The sequence below is a fragment of the Pundamilia nyererei genome, unplaced genomic scaffold (assembly GCF_000239375.1).
Source record: "Pundamilia nyererei isolate P.nyererei 1_Seehausen unplaced genomic scaffold, PunNye1.0 scaffold00069, whole genome shotgun sequence".
NCBI lineage: Eukaryota > Metazoa > Chordata > Actinopteri > Cichliformes > Cichlidae > Pundamilia > Pundamilia nyererei.
In genome coordinates, this window is record NW_005187470.1 from 939,202 (window position 1) to 963,672 (window position 24,471).

At 39.2% G+C, this 24,471-nt stretch overlaps 1 protein-coding gene across 16 annotated transcripts in view; it reads right to left on the minus strand.

Annotated features, from left to right (window-relative positions):
* The window catches only part of LOC102213110 (calcium-activated potassium channel subunit alpha-1), a 98,734-nt gene that overhangs the window by 11,474 nt on the left and 62,789 nt on the right, over positions 1 to 24,471 (minus strand). For 5 of the 16 annotated variants that reach the window (XM_005736402.2, XM_005736403.2, XM_005736406.2 and 2 more), the window contains 15 exons: positions 21,050 to 21,160; positions 20,836 to 20,941; positions 20,644 to 20,726; positions 18,529 to 18,598; positions 18,206 to 18,361; positions 17,899 to 18,008; positions 17,406 to 17,474; positions 16,862 to 16,948; positions 15,479 to 15,555; positions 14,608 to 14,616; positions 13,082 to 13,255; positions 10,845 to 10,877; positions 7,487 to 7,580; positions 1,650 to 1,773; positions 1,066 to 1,290 (listed from right to left, as the gene is read on the minus strand). In XM_005736402.2, the coding sequence (XP_005736459.1) occupies positions 1,066 to 1,290; positions 1,650 to 1,773; positions 7,487 to 7,580; positions 10,845 to 10,877; positions 13,082 to 13,255; positions 14,608 to 14,616; positions 15,479 to 15,555; positions 16,862 to 16,948; positions 17,406 to 17,474; positions 17,899 to 18,008; positions 18,206 to 18,361; positions 18,529 to 18,598; positions 20,644 to 20,726; positions 20,836 to 20,941; positions 21,050 to 21,160 (1,528 nt within the window). The remainder of the gene's footprint in view (positions 1 to 1,065; positions 1,291 to 1,649; positions 1,774 to 7,486; positions 7,581 to 10,844; positions 10,878 to 13,081; positions 13,256 to 14,607; positions 14,617 to 15,478; positions 15,556 to 16,861; positions 16,949 to 17,405; positions 17,475 to 17,898; positions 18,009 to 18,205; positions 18,362 to 18,528; positions 18,599 to 20,643; positions 20,727 to 20,835; positions 20,942 to 21,049; positions 21,161 to 24,471) is intronic. The other 11 variants (XM_005736410.2, XM_013911682.1, XM_013911680.1 and 8 more) reach the window with 7 other exon arrangements.

Consider the following 24,471-nt stretch of genomic DNA (forward strand, 5'->3'; position numbering starts at 1 on the left):
ACTGTCCAAGCTGGGGCTCGAACCAGCAACCTTCCGATTACAAGACGAACTGCCAACTCTTGAGCCACGATCGCCCTTAGTGTCTATTGCAAAAAATTCTACATTGATTCGTGCAGTTGATTTAAATATTCTCCTCCCATGTCTCGATGCATGTTCAATCGTCCGGGTAAGTAAATCTCCAAAAGTTGATTCTGTTCATGTGGACATCCAGATGAAAAGAATCAACTTTTGGAGATTCTCCTCCCATATTTTGCATCTTATTGAAGGAACGCTCAGAAACATACATGCAAACATCTTTAAGTTGTCACCTCTTACGCATAATCTTCTCACTGCTATCTCTTTGTAAATACTAACAATACAATACAATTTTTTATTATTTTTTACACCTAAACCCAGTTTGTGCTGATGCAACGTGTTTATAAATCTGTCCCTTGGTGCGCAGCTTTCTGACTTTTTTTCCCCTTCTGGCACTGTATGATGTCAGAAAGAGAGAATAACCTCCATATAATCAATTCGGGTACAGAGGTTTAGCTGTGAGCCACCTGCTATCCGTCTGATTGAAATTTGTAGCCAATCAGTAGAAATCTGGCTTACAAGGTGAAGGAACAGCGCTGAAGCTTGTTTAACACAGCAGATGAAATGACAGGATGCAACTAAGTCCAATATAAGATAAATAAGGATTCCTTATTCTGGGAGTCATGCATAGCTTCCCTAATAAAGTCCAGGCAGAAATTCGCATAATCAAATCCACAATGTTCCCCTAAACCTAGCCAAATCCTTTGCTAGCATAACCACATAAATATTAATCATTATGTAATGTCCAGGATTTAATATTCTACCGAAAACCACAAATTGTTGATGGCTTTAAGATTTGTTAACAATGAGCATTTTGCAGGACAGCTTGCAAAATAACAATGTGCTTTTTATACTGATGAAACAATATCACGTTTCCCACAAAATACATTTGTTAATGAGCATTATATGCACACCAGTTTAGAAAAACAAAGGCATCACTTTGACGTGATCTAGATAAACATTTGAAATTAGTGATTTTTCTCTACTTACAGGCAGAATGGAGACTTTGGGGAAATTATGCAGAGTTTCCCATTCCCGCTTCAGATACTCAAGGGAGCCGACAAACACAATATGCTTCAGCTCATGGTAGTGAAAGTTGCTTGCTCTCAGAGGCATCACAAAGTTTCGGACACCGATCAGCGCCGATTTCACGTCTCCAAATATGCACACGACCACATGACCGCTCAGAACAGTCATGGCTGCCTCACTCCGTGTCTGAGAGGGAAAGAAAGGGATAAGGGATCAATATGTTCCTGGCTGGAATTTGCATAAATGGGCATTTCCAACAAATGTTAGCGCTTTCTCCTTTTGCAGTGAGCCTGCCCCCCCTGTAAAATATATCATGCAGTTCTGCACTGCAATGAAAGTAATTTGAAAAATGGCATATGTATTAGTACAAGAAATTTTCCATAGTGCAGAGCACTCTTGTAGCAAATGACATGTCAAACACCTCATTACAGAGTGTTTAAGTGCCCTGTCAACCTCTGATAGTGCTTTGTGACATGACACATCTGTCACCAGGGAGAAGAGTGTCGGGACAAATGACGTGTACCGAGTGAAGGAGCAGGACCCACCAAGATGACCTTCTCAATGTCTTTGGACGGGCACCAGTGAAACATCCCCGTGGAGTCATATTTCTTTACGTTCTCGTCCATGCTCTCAATCTGCTCGTTTCCCAGGATGAGGAGTGGGTCATGTCTAATCAAACAAAAAGATGGGAGGGACAAAGTGAAATTATATCATCGATTTGAACAAAAAACACATTTTATAAATTAACCATAAGAATATTTGGCAATCTGCAAATAGGTCGCTTTTACTAAAAAAAGAAAAAGAAAAAAAAAAGGTTGCTTTCTTCCTAGTTTTTCCCGCTTCCTCTTTTCGTTTTCCTGTCAGAGGCCATCTGCAGAAATGCCAACAAAACTGCCATGTCATCAAGCAGAGTGACATCAGCAGCGGCAGCCAGGCGGAAGAAGATGGCAGCAACACACTGCGTTGACTGGCATGAGCACGGAGATGCAATTACGCCCCCTTACTGCATACGGCTTTTGACGTAGTGCGCTGCGTGGTAAAAGCTTTAACAGACCAGACTTTAAATATTTCAGCAATTTGCCCAACCGTATTTGCTTTCCAAAGTGAAGGGTATTAATGTTTAAACAGACCATCAGAACTATATAAACTAATTTCACTGGTGAACATTAACGCTGACCACTAAAAGTTGTCTCCCAACACGAGTACCTGCATTTCTATCACGCTTGTTCTGGTCAGGGGGATATGATCTTATGAAGTCATACAGTTAATTTAAATAAAGGGTTTTGATGCATGTAATAGAATAATCAAACACATGATCTATGGTATGAAAAAGATTAACAGAAATTTGTAAGTTACCCAAATTTAACATCTCATCAAGCTGATCCCAAATCCCTTTGCCCTAAATCAACTTTGTCAGATTCAGATCAAAGTTAAAGATGCTGTCTTCTGAAAATCCAGACAACAGTCTTCGGTCTCTGTCCAAAACCTTTTAAATTGTTCAAGTCCTCCCCTCGTAACAAGAGCGTCTCTTTAATCCATCCAAGTACCTCAAAAGAATGGGCACCTTAAGTAACATGTTAAGTATGTATGAAAGTGTCAGCTGAAACTACCATCCCTCAGGCTCCAAGAGACTGAAGCCGAAAAAACCCCCGCCTTTGGGCTCATATACCCCCAGGCAAGACCTGGATGTCCTTTCAAGAATATAAGTAGCAGTAGAGGGAAATGTCTTTTCTACCTCTCTGTCGATGCGGCTTCACTTTGAAAAGCGCGTGTACGATAAAATTTCAATGTCAAAGCGTGCACATGTTTTTTTTGTTTTTTTTAAAGTACAATGTTAACAGAAACGTGAAATAAAAAAATAATTAAATACACTCCAATATATTGAAAGTGGGGGTCCTAAAAACAATGACACTCACTCCCATTTGCTGCTTCTAGACTGTCGGCTGCATGAAATCAGACATCGCCGCTTTTCTTTTTTCTGTGTAATCAAAAGAAGCGGAGGCGGCAGCTTTGATAAACTGTAGGTTTACAGGTTTACAGCCAGGACAATCATAAATGATCATAAAAAACTGGAATTACGGTACTTAAAATCCACGTGAGAGTGCAATTCAAATTCTAATAAGAGTGAAAGCATTTAGTGGTTTTACACCTTGGCTAAATATTCCATCAAAAGTCAAATGTTTCACCACTCACTCAGTGGAGCCGCTGTCACTTCAGTTTGTCCTTGTGAAGATGACTGGTGAGGCAGAGCTCTGCCAGGATAGCTATCGCTCACTGTCAGCCATGACGGCCTGTCACTACCCTGCACTGCCAATTGCCTCAGCAGTTCTGTAACAGACATGACGTGTATGTCACGGCACTCCGATGTGACCAAACGCGTTATGACATCCCGCAGTTAGATGTGTCTTATGACCCATCAAGGAGCCCGTGGAAATGGTGTTAATTTCAGTGAGGTCGTCATTGCTAAGTTCCAGACAGGTCATGTTAGTTTGCTGGAACTAGAAGCGAACCGTCTCGTGGAAACGTGATCGCTTTTTTTTTCCCCTCTTGCGTGGTTTGTTTCGTTAAACAGCGCAGAAGTGTCCGTGACTGTCACTTCTGTGTACTTCTAAAGATTCAAACTGATCAGCAGCATAATTCACTGCTTTATGATGACACGTTTGACAAGACTTCACACATCATTACCCCGAAACATAAGGCCAGGTGTTTTCTGGAGGAGCGTAATGACAGCTGAGAGAGCCATAAAGAAGAAGGCAGACATGCACATTATGTCGATCTTCTAATTCGGCAGCACTGCACTAGTTCTCTCTAACACAAGCACTAAGAGCAGGCAAAGTCTTTGAAAACCCGGCACATCATGAAAACTGACAAAGGCCTGCTCTTCAAAACCCACAGCCAATCTGTTGATCATTACTTATTTACAAAGGCCTTGAGGCCGCGGGTCCTGTAAAAACACATTTGATATAGTATACACCCAGATGTTTTTTTTCTCTGCTTGTTGCAATGAAGTATCCCTTAGGCTACCACGGCGAATCCCTCTCTAGCGTGTAGGCAGCAGACGCTGCACGAAATATCACATCCACCTGTACTGCACAGTATTAGCATGGCAAGTAGATGGATTGGTTTGGTGTGTTGATTTTTTGCTGATAGCATTGGAAAAGCCTGGTTTTGCTTCCCAAGACCCTGGAAATCACCTGGAGCGATTCAACTTTCAAACCACTTTGAACCAAATAAATAAAGGGCAAACGCCCACCTGGAAAAAACAGAGACCAGACATCAAAGGAAATGGTAATGTATGCATACCGACACTTTTAGTTATAATACAAAGCAATATTTTTTTTCCAGAAATAGTGAATGTTGCTGATCTGTACTGTATCTGATGGTATTAAACAAAACAGACATATGTGGGTTTGAATTCCAAATGTCAAGCAGATCGCAGCCATATTAGCAGTGAGAACATAAAGTCATCTGTCAGGTTTAATTAAATTTCATTTGTGCTGTTGCACTTTGTATACATCAGGCTGCAGGTCTTCCCTGTTGCCTGGCTTCCTTATAACATTGCACTTAATGACAGTGACTACTATTATTATCGTCCCTCTAATGGGTTCTTGTTGAATAACAGTGTTATCTCCAGTCAAGATCAATACGCTACGATTTAATTTCACGAGACAAGATAAAAGCAAGGTAGCATTTGAATTCGCCTTTCATTGTGATGATACATATCATCTGTGGCCTTACGTGCTGAAAAGACCTCAGAGGGATCCGACAATAGATGAATAGCCTTGGGCTATCTATCCTTTAGAGCCCCTCTGACTGCCTGGTGCTGTCATTAGTGCCAGGCCTGTTTAAGAACTGTAGTCTGTGGGTGTCACATGAAACCTTGTGGCATAGAGCTCATCTCAGAGGCTGACATATTTTCCATGAAAAAAGGAGCGTAGAAAAATGTTCTTTCAGATGCTCTTTGTAATGCACTGCTTAATCCAACAAGTACTGGTTTTCTTCCTAAAGCACAGGTATCTGTACTTTCTTCATCAAAGCTTTGTTAAAGCTACATTAATGACTATATTTATGTCCCTAAGAGGTTAAATTGATATGTGTAATGTGAAAGAGATTATTTGATTATGCTTATAGTTATAAACCAACAAAGGATTATCACCTGACTGGAGATCCCTGCAGAGTATTTTTATACCGTCCGGCAAGTTGTTTTGGTTTCATTACTCTTATGATGAGCAGGAAGCTAGTCTGTATGTTACCCTCCCAACACTAAGCAACAAATATAATATATAGCTGTTCGATATAACGATATATATCGGATTACGATATAAAAACGTCTATCGTTTCATTTTACGCTATCGTTTCATTTCTTGGTGTCGCAAAATAAACTGTTTACGGCAATATTTTTTCATCGTTTTGATGGTCACTGTAGTGGCTATATTAATTTCTTAAAGTTCTCTCTTTCTCTTATATTTTATATAACCACAGTACAGATGGACAAGCGCCTGTTTTTATGCGTTGTGGTTAGCAACAACGATGGTAAAAGCGTCGCCTGTCCGCTTGTTTATGTTCCACATAAACCTTTCACAATAAAGCTCAAGATCCTGTTGAGACTTTTCAAAATAAACTGAATCAATCAGCAGATTATTTACGGATGAGAATTAAAAAAGAGCCGCCAGGTGCTAAAAAATAAACGTTAGACTCAAACGTTAGAACAGGCTTTTCCCCGCAGCACGCCGTGTAATAAATGCTCACAAAGAAAACGGCGGCCTTTACAACTTATGTCTAAAAATGTATCGTTTCATGCATCGGTTAAAACACTCGACTCCAGCTACACGACGCGCAGCTGGAAACACTTCCCACAAGTCGAGCTGCCCGAGATTCACAGAATTTACAGAAAATGTTACATTTTTGTGATTTATATCGTTATCGGGACGATAGAATTCTTATATCGGGATATGAGATTTTGGTCATATCGCACAGCCCTATAGCAAATATCAACAAAGTTAGCAGCTAGCTGCTGAACATCTTGGAATAGTTTACTGGAAAATAGCCTTAAGATTTCCCTCGCCCAGAGACCCAAGTACAGCTAACAGGAGAGTAACTCTTTGAGTCATCAAGTGAATGCAAACAGTTTCTCTGTATTTACTAGTTGTGTATACAGGCAATCATTTTCCTACTCCTTAATCATAACCAGGTCATTCTGATTCCCATTGTGTCAGAGCTGCTGGTGTCTCACAGATGCACACAACATGGCCTTTGGCATTGACGCAATGATGCAATGGATTCAGTTCAGCAGAGAGCTCTGGCACCCATTGTTCTAGGTCTAAAACTACCTAGAACTAATCAGAAAACCATAGAACACATGAAAGAAAGGTTGAAAGAAATCTGGACAATATGTGGGAGGACACGGGTCATAGAGAGAGGTTTGAAAGTGAGGAGCAGAATCTTGTAATGTATTGGTAAAGAACTATGAACCATTGGAGCTGGATGAGGGGTGTTATATAATTGGTGGACTTGATGCAGGTGATGATGTTTCCTGTCAAATTCGGTACCATTTGGAGCAGATTAAGATGTTCATTGAGGAAACCAGAGAGAACGGCATTACAGGTGACCGGGGCATAAACAAGAACTTGTGTGTTGTGTTGAAAAAGGAAAGGGTATGGGCCGTCTTGTTGTCCTAATTGTTATGTAGGCTGAATGTGAGACATTATTGATGTAAATAATAGAGTATTATCTCATAAAGACTTTTAACACTGGGGGAGGCATGGACTGAAGATCTGTGAAGGAAGCAAAAGGGTGTATTTTGGACAATAGTTCTTTGAACCAATGAGGATAACATGACTTGAATTGCTCTTTTAATTTAAGGTCATTATTTGTCATCTAGCAAGCAATAGCGTAGAGACAACGCTAAAGAACCCCTTTGGTGTCAAACCTGAAGGCATTAATTTTCAACATGTAGGGTTAATGTTGTGATGAATGCATCAGGTGGCTGCCCCTCCCTGAGCCTGGTTCTGCCGGAGGTTTCTTCCTGTTAAAAGGGAGTTTTTCCTTCCCACTGTCGCCAAAGTGCTTGCTCATAGGGGGTCATATGATTGTTGGGCTTTTCTCTGTATCTACTGTACAATATAAAGCGCCTTGAGGCGACTTTTGTTGTGATTTGGCGCTATATAAATAAAATTGAAATGAATTGATAAAGCATAGTTTAAACCAAGCCTAAACCTAACCAAGTAGTTTTTGTGTTTAAACTAAACCGAGCGGTGATTACAGTTTGTTGTGTTTTGTTGCCGTTTAACATTTGGCTATTAAAGAAGCTATCTGTATTTTTATGGTGAGGGAATTTATATGTGTAAAAACCCAAAGACAGATAGCTCCTTGTGGTACCTACCTCATAATCTTAGGTGAGGAGTTTGGAGAATTCCTCATGCCTCCATTACGTTGCTTTTTTTTGGGTGATAGTGCTGATTGTTGGTCCTCTTGAACTGCAACAAAATGCCAAAGAAACAGCGTGATGGCGGGAAATGATCAGAAGTCGAGCAAAGATCCACACAGCAGGGACAACAAAAGAACAGCACAGCACAATTTGAGGTCAGTGAATTCAAAGAGATAATATACATACAGGGACAGAGTGGAAAGAGGTCGGGTGAACAAGATGGAGTGGGACAGGACAATTTAACCAGTGGGTAGCAGGAAACAGTCCAATGTTAGCATAATGCAGACAGGATACATTAGCACATCATTGGCATGGTTGTGTATGGAGATGCAAACATGCAGTAGTGCCATTATCAACCATCATGCCATTTGCTGAAGTTTAATCTGGGAAGCTTTATTTACCATACGCACTAATCCATTGAACTGCTGTAATCCACCTGTCAACAGTTTTATCATTCAGATAATGTAGCACCACAAATAAGTTGAGGGCTGTTAAGAGGGCTGTGATTTCGTAATCACAGATTACTGTACTACAGATAGACCTAGACTCGCATCACTGTTGCTCACACTAATCACTCATCTTCTCATTTAATTAAGGTAATAACCTATAAATATGAAGCATCTAAGACTACAAGCAAAGGTGCTTTGAGTCAGTGTTGAATCCTGGATTTCTGGTCTTTGTTCGTCTTGAGAGTGGTGCCCTTGGCTTATACAATTAGGTTGGTCCTTGTGCCAGAGTGATTTATGTACAGCTGAGATGCCCTTTGGACATTTTCTTTATCACTTCAGCAAACTGCACTGAGCTCTTCATAGGGAACGAGTTATAACTTTTACCCCCGAGTAAAGTAATCAGGCAAATATTTTTACAAGCTAATATCGCAGCTGCAGAAAACAACTCTACTCTGTGGCAGTCGCTGGTAAAATAAATACAAGCAGCAAGAAAAGTGTTTCACTAATAGCACTTTAACAGCCATCGTTCACTGGGAAAAGATTGTTACAGGTCATGGAAAATACACTCGGGTACCTTATAACTGATGGTTCAAGCTGTGAACTGTTTCTTTCTTTTTAGTCTTTTCTGTCTTTCTTTCTTTTTTATACAAAGAAACTGCAATTGCTTTCATTAAAATTAATAAAGTCCCAAAGATCTTGCTCCTCCGCCGACGAACACATGATTTCAAGCACCGCTAGCATGTCGAAGACTGACAACATAATGGAAAACGTTGAAGAAGGGGGGGGGGGGCTTTCCAGTCGAGAGGGATGCTCCAACACACTGGCCCTTCACATCTCGCTCGGCCTGTTCAATATTTAATGTTTCACAGCTGACAGCTGCACACACTGGGTCATTAGTAAGGAATGCTACACATGCAACCACTCCAGACTGGCAAGCACATGCTTTGGTTGTGCTGTTGTTGAGTGCAGGCCTGCCAAACACGCTGAGGGTAAGAGGGATGTGGGGGGATGTGGCCCTTACACTGCCTCTGACTGAGTGTGGCGTTACTGGAGTGACCGGGGTGGTATCTGTATTTCACCGGCAGGCTACGGGCTCGCTGGAGCCGGATGACCTCTTCTGTCACCCCTGGCGGGCGGCCTACCTGGCCTGAGTCCTCGGAGCCCACGAAGCTCAGTCTCAGAGCAGAGGGCTCAGCGGGGGGCAGCAGGCTTCCCTTGCGGTTGTTTACCAAACGGACCGATAAAGCAGCAACTCCGCTACGGGGCCCCTTACAGACCTCACTGGCTGAGGTGTGCTTCAGTTTAGCTGACTTGTACCGATAAGGCTGGATTAAGGGACTGTTGTTTACTGCTAAATGAAGAGGAGTCAAAGTCAGCAGCTATACAATACTTATGTTTTTTTCTTCAGGTGTTAGTTCACTCAAATCACAGAAAACACAGTTCCCCTGTTAATTCTTTGGATATCTGTCTCTTTGGGTAGTATTTGCAGAAGGTTTGAAGAGACAGTGCAAAACTAGGGAATAAAATTTCATTTGTGATGCTAAGAAACACTGAAAAACAAACTGACAAATGATATTACCGTGGTCTGGGATAATCTTCATACCATACCGAAGAATAGAAACAGCTCGCAGTGGATGCTGTAGAAACATAGCTGGCGTTTTTCTAATCTTATTTTAATGCCGTGAGAACCACGATAGGAAAAAAAAAGCTAAAGTTATCTAAATGAGAAAGCAGAATATGGCACTTTCTTTATGATTTTAGCAAACGAATCCTTTAATTCTTGAAGCTAAACACAAGGTAGGATTTGATTTAAACTGACTTCCGTAAGACCAGCAGTGTGTATGTTAATAAAACATCTTGTGACTCTTATCATAATTAAAGGACAGTCACTGGTTTAGGGGGGTAATTCTTTCTGGCACAAGAATGCTAATGGCTGAATAATTTAAAAAAAAAAAAGCTCATTTTTATTTAACACCACTTAACCACTTCCTGTAGCCACCAATGAAAAGCTGGATTTGACGTTTACTTTGATATTTATAATAAACATGAATTAATAAATATGCTTTCAGGTGTTTTAGCAATTGTTATGCTACCAGAACAAGGAGGTGACAGTGTGAATCAGCAGCCACTAGCTGCTACATGCAGTTTATGCCTGATGAAGGAGGGAGGAATGAATTCGATATACATTTTAATACTAGCGATATAATAGCGGTGAGGCTGGTAAAGATAAAAAGAGACAGAAGAGCTGTGTTTTCCTTAGTTCAAAAATGTCTGGGAGCTAAAACCGGAGAAGAGAGATGATTATTTCAACAGTCAGCTGTCTAGCAGATTATCCTTCCTGCTCCAGACCTCCACTATTCATCTGCCCCACGTCAAACATGCACAGCACTTCTCCAGGACAACGCAATGTGGCAGATTTGCTGCCTATCACAGATCCTGTTAAAGTGGACTACCCACTAGTTTCACACTCCTGTAAGCGTTGGACGAGAGCTGAGAGAGTTTAAGATCGGCTTTTTGCATTTAAATATGTTTTACTCAATTATGCGAGGCTGAAATGCTTTTCTTGCATACATTTAATTTGAATGTTTTTAAGTGATTTTGTCCAGACTTGGTTTATCCACAGTCATGGTGAAGATGCCATAAGTGTGCTGCTGAGCCCTAACTCATACCTAACACAAAGAATCAACTCAAAACTGTTCCCTAATGCTATGCATAAGACACACAGTCATGGATGATGATGATAGACTGGACAGCGAAATACAGCAGGTCAGGGACAGCTCAAATATTAATAGCTGACAATGCACAAATGGAGGGGTTAGACACAAGTGAGTCGAGAGAAAGAGAGAATGGAAATCAAAACTTACTTGATTTGATATATCCATTATAGCTATTTTTAGCTGAGAAAAATGCAGAGACGGATGAGAGGTTACAGAGAAGAACAGGTCGTAATGAGAGCAAATTATAAGTGACGACTGTGAGCGGAAAGCTGAGGGATTTCTCTTGAAGGCACTTAAAAAAAATTGAGGCCGTGGAGACAACACGGACAAAGCAATGAGAAGTAAAACAGGTCGGTTAGAAATCTGATTTTCAGAGATGTGGGCAGTAATTTAAGAGTAGCTCGCTGTCTATGTTTGTAGTCATCTGCTAAATATCTACGGTGTCACTCTAAGCAGTGATTTGGCTATTTTCAAGTCAAAAGAGGACCAGATATCTTGGCTACCTTTAAGTTTAGATGAAAAGCTTCTTTACTCCCATTAAGAATTTAAGACTGAAATATTACCACGTTTGTGTGACTGATAATTATTTATTATTAGCAGTTATTTAGTATCAGTTATTATAGCTGCTCATATTTACCCTCCAGTGAAGGCTAAATGTAAGTTTAGCAGCATTAAGTGAATACTCAAGTGAGAAGCAGGTTTTTATATATCATATATTTTCAGCTTGACATGTTCAATCAAAAACACCTACAATAAACTCACCAGCGCACAAAACTTAAGAAGCGTTACTGTCTTATTTTTGCCTACCCATGCCTGAGACAACCTGCACAGATGTGTGTAACGTTCGGTGAGTCCCACACATGCTCATTAGTAACTTATTTCAACCCCTTGCTTACATTAAAGGTCACGCATTGAGCTTAAGGCAGGACAGTGACAGCAATGTTCAAACAGGGACCGTGCTGGTCCTGGCATCTGTCGCCTGCAATCGGAGGGCGCGAGCAGAGTCACAGGACTAACAGGCTAGCATCTGTCCCACAACAAGAGAAAAGGAGAGGGGCGGGGGCACTCGGCTGCCTGGTGGTTAGAAACTGTCAGGCTGAGTTTCATGACAACCGGTAGCACTCCAAAAATGAAAATGCAAACATAATTTCCACGTCAGGCCGCATAAGGCCTCGCTCCACGCATCTCCCGCACCGTGTCGACAGCAACTCTGGAGCTCTTGCTCGAGCTTTTCTAGCCAGGCCACGCTCACAGCACACAACCCTGGGAGACACACTGCGGGGTAAAAACGCCCAGACGTGTTCAGCTATACGAATGGTTTTTGATCAAGAGTCATTCACTAAAAATTTATGACAGTCTGCAATGTTTTCCAGCAAATTGTATCAATGCTCTGCAACCTCAGACACATTCTTCGTGCCTCCTGCGACACATCAGTACGATTTAACATACCCCCTGGCTTAAAAAGGGAAATCACACTTGAATTAGGAATTCATATGCAGTTCAATCTGTTAAAGTCCGCTTGTTAAACTCCAATATGATCCAGCACTCTTCTACCATCTTTTATTCCTCTTATATTCCAACTCTACTGCTTTGTGTTCTCAATTTAATCACAAATCAGCAAAAACAACCAATAACTTTGTCTGCTTTGCAGATTTTACCCCCAGTTCTTGTTCAAGCTGTTGATTATAATTTAATAAAACCCATATGTTAACCTCAATATGTACTGTAATAGTCATCATCACAATATCCCCTCAGGTGCTCTCAAGAGCATTATTTACTAAAAAAAGAAAAGAAAAATTAATCGTCGGAGACGTCTACATTTACAAATACCTCAAATCCTATCCTGTTCACCCATTTCTCCAGGGTACAGTGGTGAGATATTATTTGATATTATTTTTTTTAATGTTATGTTATGTCTCCAGTGACATCATTGTAAGATTTAGACAGTCCTATCAGAATAATTATTTGGGAAAATGCACAGTAACTGTGCATTGTGAGATTTTTTGCAGGGATGCACAGCTGTACATTGTTCATGGCTTTGACTTTTTTCTAATATATTTATGAGGTCACTGGAGGGAAACAAATACTGCTCTACACAGCAAAAGGTTTGCATTAGTGACTGTCAATCTAATTTTAAACTACGTTTCAATTTGAATTCACGTTCTCTTGACAAAACACCAGCAAAACAATAGACCAGCATGCTTCACTGCAAAACGTAGCAACAGACAGAGAAGAGCACCAAAAATCAGAAAGCTAAAACACCAAAGCAACATCTACATCTGTGACGGTGACAACACGGGTGCTTAAATTTGAAAGCACACAGAAGTAAAGACACACGGTGCATGTTACAACACTGAAGAGCACATGTCATGGCGACAACTTACAGGCACGTAAAGTGGCTGAGCAATCATTAACAGAGACAGCAGAGAGTGGGATGTCCCGTTGAGGGGAGTCCATGTTACAACGCACATTAACCGGCATGCAAGTGCAGTCCCGCTCTGAGCGACCGCAATCAAAACAACATGCCAGTTTCATTTTCTTGTAGGCAGGCTTCTTGGCTACAGTCAAGGGTTCATATGGGAGGAGAGGAAGAGCAGGTTAATGTTGAGGGTCATTCTGAGGGAAGAGGGGATAGAGGAAGAACAGGGCATGGAGGACGGCTGCTGCTGGGATGTACAAGATTAACCTTTGTTGTGCCGCTTACACTAGTATTGGCATCCTGTAAACCGACACCCTTTCCCCTCACGTGAACATGACCCCGTGACCTCAAATATGGTTTCTTTAACCTTTTCAGACTTTTTGGAGACTTTTACCCAACAAAATCCTAATAACGCTAACACAGATTTAGCTTGTTTGGGCTTAGTGTCACTTTACTATGTGATGAAATGTTTTTCTATGTTCACTAATTAACTTGCTAATGAGCCAAGCATGAACATCAAATGGCAAATTTTGGTCTTACAAAGGCCAATCTAACATAAGTGGAGGTTAAAGACACATAATGCATGTTTAATTGGAATAAATAAAACATTTATATATGCACAATTTGATGATTTATAGCTATTTTTTTTTGCAGACCACTTGGCTATGTGTCATGGATCTGGATTCTTCTCTTAGAGCCATTGAGTCATATGAGATATAAGGACAATAATATTTCATTTTACAGCTCTTAAATATTTACATTTGTTACTAATGCTTATTAAGAACAGGAAATGACAGAAATCTCCTAAACAAAAGACTAAAGATGCTGGTATTTTACAAAAACAGTATCACTTCTACAAAAACCTGCAAGTGCCTTCAGAAAAGACAAAAAGAAAAAAAAAACACTTGAAAGCGTTTATAGTGCATAAAAGCACACATAAGTTAGATGATCCATATTCCATGACAGATTTGCTATTTTTTCCTGAAATATTTCTCTTAAAAGATATGCACACATCTCTGTGGATTACATCACTTTAGTATGGATGCCAATTTTTTCCCATAAAAAATTAGTAAGGAGTAATAAGGATAAAGGTTTTCCAGTCTTCATCCCAGTCTGTTTCTCACTGTGGTCTTTATGCAGGGGTCTTGTGCTTAATAAAGGGCAGCAGGGCCATCTGGTGGTGATGTGGTGAATTACTAACTCAAGTAGGCATGAATGCTGCAGTGTTTACGTTTGAGCAAAAAAAAAAAAATCTACTTCTGCTCTGCAATTTTTTTGCAAAATCTATACTGTTGCTAATTTCTTTTGAAAGCTATAAAATTCTATCAAAAGAACGAACAAAAAACAACGTGCACGTGACAACAACAAGAGATCCAGGCAGCATCAACCATTGTACATGCAACATTTAGAGTACATTCAAACAGGTCACTTTAATCTGAGGTACACTAGCACGCTGTGTTTTTGAAGGGGAAACAAATCCACATTACTCACAATATATCACTATTAAGCAGATTTTTAAAGAAATGTGTGCCAAGTTCCCAAGCAGCAGGAAAAGAATACATCACATGTCAATGTTAGGTGTTAGCTTTAATACTAGAGACAAACTGTGGTTTATCCAAGCAGAAGAACATGTAGCACGCGATGTTTATAAGGTTTTAGAAACACGTGATCCGTCCAGGTACCTGTGGTGTTAACAGTCTCTCTGAATGCCTGTTAACATCACAAAGTTATCAACAGTGAACACAGCTACTATACAGAAAACAAACAAAATGCACATTTAGACTGAACTAAGAGGTCTACTATGTGTATTTATAAGAGCTGGGAATCACATGGAAAAGATAGCATGCTATAAACACTATGTATGAGTGTGTCTGTTAGAAGAGACGTCTATCTGAAACACTCTGAAGGAATCAGTTCATCCAAATCCACAAAAAACATACATTTTGAAGGATATCTGAAACCTCAGCATGGAAAAACCAAAACTATTTGCATGATGAGAAAGTTTGAAAGCATTTTTTCATGTAATTTGGGGGAACTGACCCTTAAATGAGAGCAGGTATTCATCTCATACAGAGATCCAAACATGTAGTTCTACATGGGGAAACTTTGAGTGCTTCAGTTTGTTTTGGCTGCAGAAAGAAATCTGATCTTTCTACATGCACAACTTACAAGGCTTCATTTCAAGGAATAATTAATGTAAGAAATAAGTGGTTGGGACAAATGGCTATGTATAGTAGGTCATGTAAATACGCTGTCACCCAGCTACTCGAATGCTAACTCATTATATTTCAGTTTCATCTGAGCAAGAAAATAATGGGATCAATCTAACTTAGATCTTGTGTTTGCATGCAATCACACTTACATTTCTTGCATCCACATTTCTTTATCCTTTTGGGATCAGTTATGTCATCGTGGCAGGCCTTACAATAAAACAGTGCCCTGCGGAAGAAAATCAAGAACAGCATGAGTGCTCAATAAATTGTTTACACATATTTTGTCTTTACTATGGCTGCACAACATCTGCAACAAGTCATTTTAATTTGTGTGCAATCAGTTTATTAACAAAAAATTAATGAAGCATCCAATGCATTTGTCAATGTTTAATGTGCCAAAAGTTGAGCAAAGAGTGTGCAGCTCTATGAGAAGTTCAGGACCAGTTTTAAATTAAGCTTTGATCTTTCATAAGGGCGCTGCAGTTTGTCTCATGCTGTGCCCTCATAAATCTTCTGATCCCCTCTGGCAGGTAACATCACCATCCAACCTCGGCTATATGTACTGTACCTTTAATCTGTCTTTGAATGTTATCTTTGTCCAAGCAATGAGCAGATACAAGCTAACAGCCAACATTCCTCTTTGGCCTCAGCAGTGCAACTCAAGGATCCATGAACCGCTGATAAATCACTTCAGTCTGGCCAATTAAACATGCAAAATATGGCATTTTTCTAAGAGCAAACACAAAAGCCAATATACACTTACTGGCCGATTTGTTAGGTGCACCTGTTCAATTTCTCCTTAATGCAAATATCTAATCAGCAACTGCATGCATTTAGGCCTGAAGACATGGTTGGCCCTGCTAAAGTTCAAACTGAGCATAAGAAATGGGAAAGAATGTGACTTTGAATCTTGGTGTTGGTCCCAGATGGATGGATTTACTGTCCTACTGGGATTTTCCCACAGTCTAGGGTTTACAGAGAATGGTCCAAAAAGGTGTATGGCAGTTCTCTGAGAGAAAATGCCTTGTTGATGTCCGATATCAGAGTGGCCAGACTCCTTCAAGCTGGAAGGTGACAGCAAAGGTGCATCTAGCAGCCATTAGAAGCTCAAACCATCTCAAACTGCTTTCTTGAACAAGACAATGAGTTCAATATACTCAAGTTGCCTTACGATTTCATCATGGACGTGTGACCAAGAAATCTGCAACAACTGTGTGATGCTATCATGTCAACATGGGCCAAAATCTCTGAGGAATGTTTCCAGTCCCCTGTTGAGTCTATGCCATGAAGAATTCTGAAGGCAAAAGAGGGTCTAACCTGGTACTAGAAAGGCGTTCCTAATAAAGTGAGTGAGTATATTTGTAAGCTCTGGCAACATGTAGGTAATACTAACAAAACAAGCGTTTGCAATTTTCCTACATGTAATAGCTCAAGATACAGAAACCGTATGACATGCAGACCAACAAAGGCACTATTGCAGAAACAAGACTGGAATTTAATCAAACGATTGAATCTCAGGTCTCATTCATTACCTCTTTACTTCTTTGGCATCGCTGGCAATAAAGAAACCCAAGGTCCCCTCCTGCATTTTCACGTGGTTTCCAGGGTTTATCAGGGTGCTGTGAGGATTTGTAGACCAAAGATGTCAAAGCAGAAAGTTATATCACAGAATTTGCAAGGCTTTGCACTAATCACTGCGTCTGGCACACGCTGCAGGGATTAGTTTTCACAACTCATTTGGCAGGATAGCCCCTGTTTATTTAATTAAGTTGATGAAAGCAGATAGCACTTCAAAGAGTATAAATGAGCATCAGCGTGTTAGAGAAACTACTAAAACAAAGCTTCTGCTGTGCTCAAAGAAACCAACTGCCACCTTCCCCACTAATTTGTCACGATGTTATCGGAGAGCCCTGTGATGTCTGTGAATAAACCCATTTAGACATCAATTTAGACACATTGTGTAAAGCACTTGTGTTTGCAGTCAAACAGGGAAGCTGATTCACAGTAGCTGAAAGCAAATACTGACACCTGCGTATTAAAGTTTTTGCATGCATGAATTTTAATGCCCCGACTTACCTGCTTTCCCCTTGATCAGACTTGTACTCTATAGCTATCAGCAGCAGCTTTAGCTTCACATAGCAGAGTCTGTGAAGGGGAATAACAATATAATTAGACCTGAGGCACACTAAGTACTTTTAGTTTGAAATCTTCTTAGCTTAGGGTGCCACTTTCTTTTTTCTTTTTAGAGGATGAGAACCTGTTTATCCCTAAATTATTTACACTTAGATTTAGGTTTACACTTTCAAATATTTTAATATGGGATAAATATGGGATTTGACAGCCTATAAAGTATGGAGCCCTTATGCGAACGCCATGTGCTTCCTCGCTATAACTAATTTAACCTACCATCTCCAAAAGCCTGGTTATTTAATACTTGCATAACAATTATCTTTGGATCTTTAAATTCTAATGACTGCAGTTTAAACATCTAAATTACTTGCATCCAGGAATGAAAAAACAACAAGTACCAAAAAAAGGGGGTAAAATAAAATGTTTTAGTTTTACGTACTCGCAAATTACTGGGAAGGACAGACCCACAAAGGCACTGGACAGGTACTCTGTGTACATTTCATTGGCTACTCCTTCAAGGTAATACTTCTGCCATGTATCCTCCTCAATCTACAACAAAATAAAGAAGGTTATACAAAAATATAAAAAGGTGCAAGTTTAAGATCATCACCACCCGCTCACCAGATGCTGCATACGGGCCTCATCTGGGATAACCATTATTATCTATTCAGACTTTGTTTCTTGGCCAACTTTATTTTTGAACTTAATCCAGTGAGCACAGATGGATCAGTGTTAGTTGCAGCTACCTTGATGAAGGACCTCATGGAGAAAAGGTTGGCCAGCATGGTGGAGAGGCCCTGAGCCAGGCAGCTCTGGGCGATGAACCCGAGCTTGAGTTCTGCAAGGCAAATGGCGTCATCTCCCTCCTTCCAGTTCCAGCTTGGGATGTTCAAAAGGTGGGCCTGAGGGGAAGAGGAAAAGGAAGTCAGGCTACAAGGTTCATGCTGTTAGAAACTAAGACAGACAAATGATTCAGTGATCAGATCTTTTCAACATATACTGAAACGTAACTAACTTTAACGGAGTAACTAAGTGACTCCAGCAGGCTTTATAGTTGATTAATACAAACCTTATTGTGGTACTGCAACATTTGAGTGATTATCCTGATCTTTGGGTGGTAGTTCTTGATAGATATTACTCTGATAAAGGACAAAAAGAAAGCAATATAAGAATATCTGCAGCACTTTCAAAAGTTACACAGATTTTAAAAAAAAAATCGGATTCACTCTCTTTTTATAGAAATTAAGTATCGTAGTCGACTGTATGCTTTTAACAATTTTAAGTTTGCATTTTATTTTATAGTTTAATATTTTAAACTAAAGGTTCAAAAAAATAGAACAAGAGAGTTGCATAGTAACATATTCCTAGATCCAGCTACAAAATGCTGACTTTCTCTCTGTCTGGGAAGAACTGATGTCAATCTGACCATTACCAGTTCAGCCTGTTCTCCGAATTTACAAACCTACAACTTCTACCAAAAAATAAATAAATCAACCTGGAAGAAATACCATTGTTAACAATTTCAAATTACTATTCAACCAAATGAGACGTACATACAGAATCTCTCACTGGATAACGGCAAGAGGGTTTTTTAAAATATCTTTTATAGTCATAGGGAAGTTGACCTTTAAACCTTTGGATATAAAATGTCACTCTTAGACATTTGTGTGCAGTCATACTCTGCCCAAGCACACAAAAAAGTCCGTTTTTGGCTGGCAGCAAGTTATTTATTAACCACAGTTGTGAGTAGTTTCTCTTTTCCTAAACTGCATTATTAGCCTAACTAAATGTGGGTTAAGAACAGTCCAATGCATTATCAAATATACCATCATCGTTAAGGACGAAATGTGGTTGGAAAACAAAAGAAACCCAAAACTTTATCTACTTGATCTTGATAAGGGAAACAAACATCTGGTGAAATCAAATGGTAAGAAAACAACAGTAAATCTCACGGGTATGTTTAATAGTGAAAATAGCAAAGTGAAGAGAATTCTCTCAGAGACATTGGGACTAAACAGCTGAGGAGCCTTTAAAAAACAATCAGTGAGGATGATTGTTGGACTTTTCCTTTGAGTAGCACATAATATCTGGTTGTTTTCTTTATGACTAGATTCTCAGTTTAGTTTTATCTTTAATACCTTTTAATCTAGTTTCTGTTTCTGGTTATAGTTTATATTTAATTCCTTGAGTGTCATATCATCCCACTGTCACTGTGTCCTTCTGTTTCTTGCTGTTAAGTCTATGTTTTAGGTCTTCCTGTTTTCTTTCAGTAGAATTCTTTCAATGAATTTTTGGATTCGTTTATTCTCTGTTCTGGATTTTTGATGGACTTTCCTTACTCCACTTAAATAAAAGTTATTTTTGTTATTTATTAAGAGCCACATCGAGTCCTGCATTTGGGTCCTTCTGCCAACACCACCTGTATGCCTACCGTACACGCCTGTGGGGACAGTGTTATGATCTGGGGTTGCTTCACTTGGTTGCGTCTACATTCAGCAATGTTGCGTGCCCAAAACATGGTCCGGCACGAGACATCATTTTAATACACGGAGTGGTCACCATAGAGTTCAAGAAGGGGACCTTTGACTGTTTGACCACAAAATACAAATCATTTCCTTTGAGTCCTAGTGGACATTTGTGACAAATGAATAAATTTCATGTCCAGGAGAACATATGGGAGAGATGCACAGACAGACAAGACGGCTCTACTATAATGATTATGTATTAATCACACAGTGTTTAGATTAGAATCAAGCTGTGATGATTTCTGCAGCACATTTTAAACGTCTTAACCCTTTTAGATGGAAAAGAAATGTCACATAATGACTCTCCGACTTTTTATAGCTAAGCAATTTAATCTTCAGTGGAAAACCTCCAATCCTCAGACTTCATTATCGAACAGAGCTATTAATAACACAATTTTATTAACCAAATTTTATCTGCCTTGCCCTAAAACAGACTGTTCCCATCACTTTTAAAATATGTTGTACTCTCATATATTATCCACTTGATAATCCCTTAAACCCATTAAAATAAGTGCAGTTTCCACATCCAAAACTACGACTCAATCCACTCCGAAAATGTCTTTTTCTCTCAGAATCCAGCTGAATGTGATTGTTCATAAAACAAATCGAATAAACAATGAAAGCAGGAAAACATAAATCATGATTTGGTTATGCAGTACCTCATGATGTTGGATGCATCCTCGGCATCGGGGTCAGCGCAGTATTTGTTGGCTAAGATCAAGCAGGCGTCAGCTGATTCAATCTAAAACAAAATTGCAAATAGCAAAGACAAAAATGAACAATCACATCAAGTATTCAGTCAGACGATAACCAACAATATTACAGAGGAAGAAGTATTGACAGTCAGGTACCTTGACTCTGGCCAGGTCGTGTGGATTTAGGACAGATCCTTGGTAAAACTCTACCTGGGTGAAGTGGCGCTTGAACAAGGCTTCCAGCTCAAGATTAGGGGAAATACTGAGAGACAGAAAAAACAAACACTCTTAAATCAGAGAACTCTCTAATCTCCTAAAGTTTAGTTTTTTCCTCCTAAACAATGACATTTGCACAACGTTTTGTACTTACTTATGGAGAAAAACAATTTCTACATTGACATCATCCCTGTCCTTGTGTAGGAAGTCTTTTAGAAAGTTGGATACACTTTCAAGTGTTATGTGACCACAAACCACGATGTGCCTAGAGAAAGGAAGTGCAGAACCATAAGGAAACTCAGAACAAAAGCACACATCTTTCATCTTTTCCATCTTCATCTTTGAGCTGAAATCAAAAGGTAAATGTGAGACGAGGGGCTTGTAACGGACATTTAGGTCAGTGATTTAGAATCTGTGATAAAAACTACGATAGAGGAGGGATGAAATCCAGAGAGCTCTCTGGATTTCAGTATCAGATTATAAAGGATCAGTTTACTTAGAGGAAGATTATGAAATGAGCGCACAGTCTATGTCGATCCCTACATATCATAAACCCTTTATATAAAGAACCCAGTTCAGATTATTTTTCCAACTGTGCTTAAAATATCTTTATTAATTAAATTATTCTGTGTAAATTATTTTGTCTTTTGCACCGATTTGCAAGAACAGTCACAGCTGGAAATACTGCAGTGGTTCTTAAAGTACAAAATACGCATCAGTATCACTTATTTTCTAATAATCTAGAGTAACAATAAGTAACTCAAAGAAAAACACATACTTTCCCGTAAGAAACAAAAAAGCAATGATGCCGACAATTTTATCGAGCTTTTAAAATCACCACAAAAAATTTTAATAAATGCAAAATAAGCATGATGGGATACTTTTTCGTTTCAATTTATAAACTGCGATTTTAAATTAAAAAAGCACAAGAAGCATATACTTGGTTTAAGAAAACTTCCCAAACCAAGTCTGGTTTCTTTCAAATCGTACCAAAAGCATGCTACCAGAAACCACGACTTTAAACTCTGAGGCATCTAGCAGAATCTCCCTGTCTTTAGGCTAGATCTTATGGCTAAAAAGGTGTTGAAGGAGTAGTTTGGCATTTTGGAGAATACGCTTATTTACTTTCATATCAAAAGAAATATGCCATCATACAATTTGCTTGCCTTCTCCTTAGCTGGGGAAACCAGCAGCCCTGGCTCTAGTTTGAGTTGAAGAAATCAGCACCTCTCAAACTGCTTAAAAAGTGTATTAATTAATTAAACAAATTCATACTGGCTGTAGTTTTTTGTTCGTTTGTTGTTTTCAGAAGGCATTGTGTACTTGCGTGTATTTTTGAGCTGCAATAACATCATTTGTTTTTAATTAATTCCGTTAATTGACGCCTTTATTTTGTGTTCTTTAATTCAATACGTAGTATTATTAGTTAGTGGTACACAATAGCATTCTCTGTTTTAATAAAAAATAATAAAAAAAACAAGCTCAAATGTAGAATTTTGTGGGCAAGGACAAAAGCTCGGGGTTTTCAATAAAGCACGGGGTACTTGGCTCCGTTCGAATCCGACCTCTCTTAATTAGGAGGAGAACAGAAACACAGCGGTGAGCCTCGGGGTGCCTGAAACTTTCTCCTTTGGAAACAGGAACTGCACTGATTTATACTGCTGTCAGATGGACTGATGGACTGCACCACGCCCTCCATGTATCACTTGCTGGAAAGCACATCGGCTCCATCTCCACTGCACTCAGACAGTAACGCATTTTCCGAGTTGCTCTCACTTGTCTTCATTCTTTTCATATTTGTTGGTATTATAAGCAATAGCGCAACAATAAAAACTGCTGCAGAAGTGCAGCCTATGAATTCAGAAGTATAACTTGGTTTTCTGGCTATGTAAGAACATTTACATTTATTGTTATTAAAGAAAAAATTAACCCTTTTCAAAAAATTTAATTTTTTTAGTTTGTTTATGAAAACTATTTTGTTTACTTTATTCTTGAGGCAGTCCTTCTGAAGTAACCATCAGGAAATGTGTTTTGTTTTTGGCATTTCCTCTCTGTAGCACAAACAGGTGCTACAGCTTAAGAAACGTGGTGCAGCTGCATCAATTCAAACTTAGTGCTGGAAGGCTTTATAACCCACTGCCATGTAAGGCTAGCTGTTTTGGAACTTCACTTAATGTGGTGGACCCTCCACACCACTGTGCAATAAGACTGAAAGTGTGTATGGCCTTTATATTGGATGAGGATTTCCTCATCCACACAGGGCCAAAGTAGAAAAAGTAATGAGCTGGCCTACTGCTTACTCAAGGCCAGATCATATTAGCAAAACTGGAGTGCCACACAGTGGGTGCCTCATGCACACCACAAACTACTTGACCTCTCACAGAATAGGCCCAGATACTTCTTGCAACCTGGGTAGCTTCATATTTAAGACAAAAAAACAAAAGCACTGTATGTTTTTATTTATTTAAAGGAGACTTAAAGCTTTTCCTAGTTATTTGTCATATTGTTGCAAAGTTGGATGCTGATGATAAAGGTGGGCAAAGTTTCAAAGGTCAGCATATGTGTAATATGTGACACAAAAGCTCAGTTTTTCAGACTATTACAAATATTTCACACAGTGGTTTTTGTTTGTTTTTTACTTTTCATTCTGCATGAAGTCATTGAGAGATCTTTAATATGGTCATCTTGGGCACAAAGCTCTAGCTGTGAACACAGAGCTAAAACAGTCTACTTTAGCTAACAAATCAACTGAGGAGCTGCACCAATGACCAATGCCACATAAATGAGAATTTGAACTATGACTCATGCAAAAAGTCCAATAATAAAAAACATGGGACAAGAAATGAATGTAAGAGTTCCCTTTTAACTTGAGGCAAGAAAGCTAATAAGAATATTCCCCAAACTGCCAAAGCATATCTTTTAAACTTCGCCTTCAGGGTGTAGGTCAGACTGAAGATTAAGGCCAAGACTGTTGAAATAGCAAAGCATGGAAACATCACAAGTGGAGCAGGGCAATCAAAGTGTTTCCAGGCATACAAAAACTGATCTTAGCAAAAATCACTATGAAGCATGAAGCAATGGTACACGACAAAATGTATGACTTTAGCATTTTCTTCAGTGCTGAAAATGCAGGTGAGCTAAAGTATATGATTTTCTCAGAATTACTCATTGATGCCTAAATGGCTGTCCTTCAACCGAATTATATTATTACTGTATGTTATTATATAATGATTGAACTTCAAAAAAAAAAATCATAATTATTTCTCACTGTGTGTCCTTGACATCCATATTGGTCTTTCTGTATTATGTTAAGTTAGCTCCAATGTAATTTGTTTTTCTCGTTTTATCTTATTAAGACTGTTTGTCTGACATGAATTGGAGTTTGAGTGATGAAGGAGAGGATGGGTGAACAAAATGTAAAAAAAAAAAAGAGAGAATAAATGGAAACACTTGATTAACAAACACACATTTGGCGCACACACACTAACAGTAAGCAGCCTAATTACATCAAAAACAACCAGGATTTTCTCACAGTAAAATGATCAATCATGACAAAACTGTGAAATCTGGAAAGAA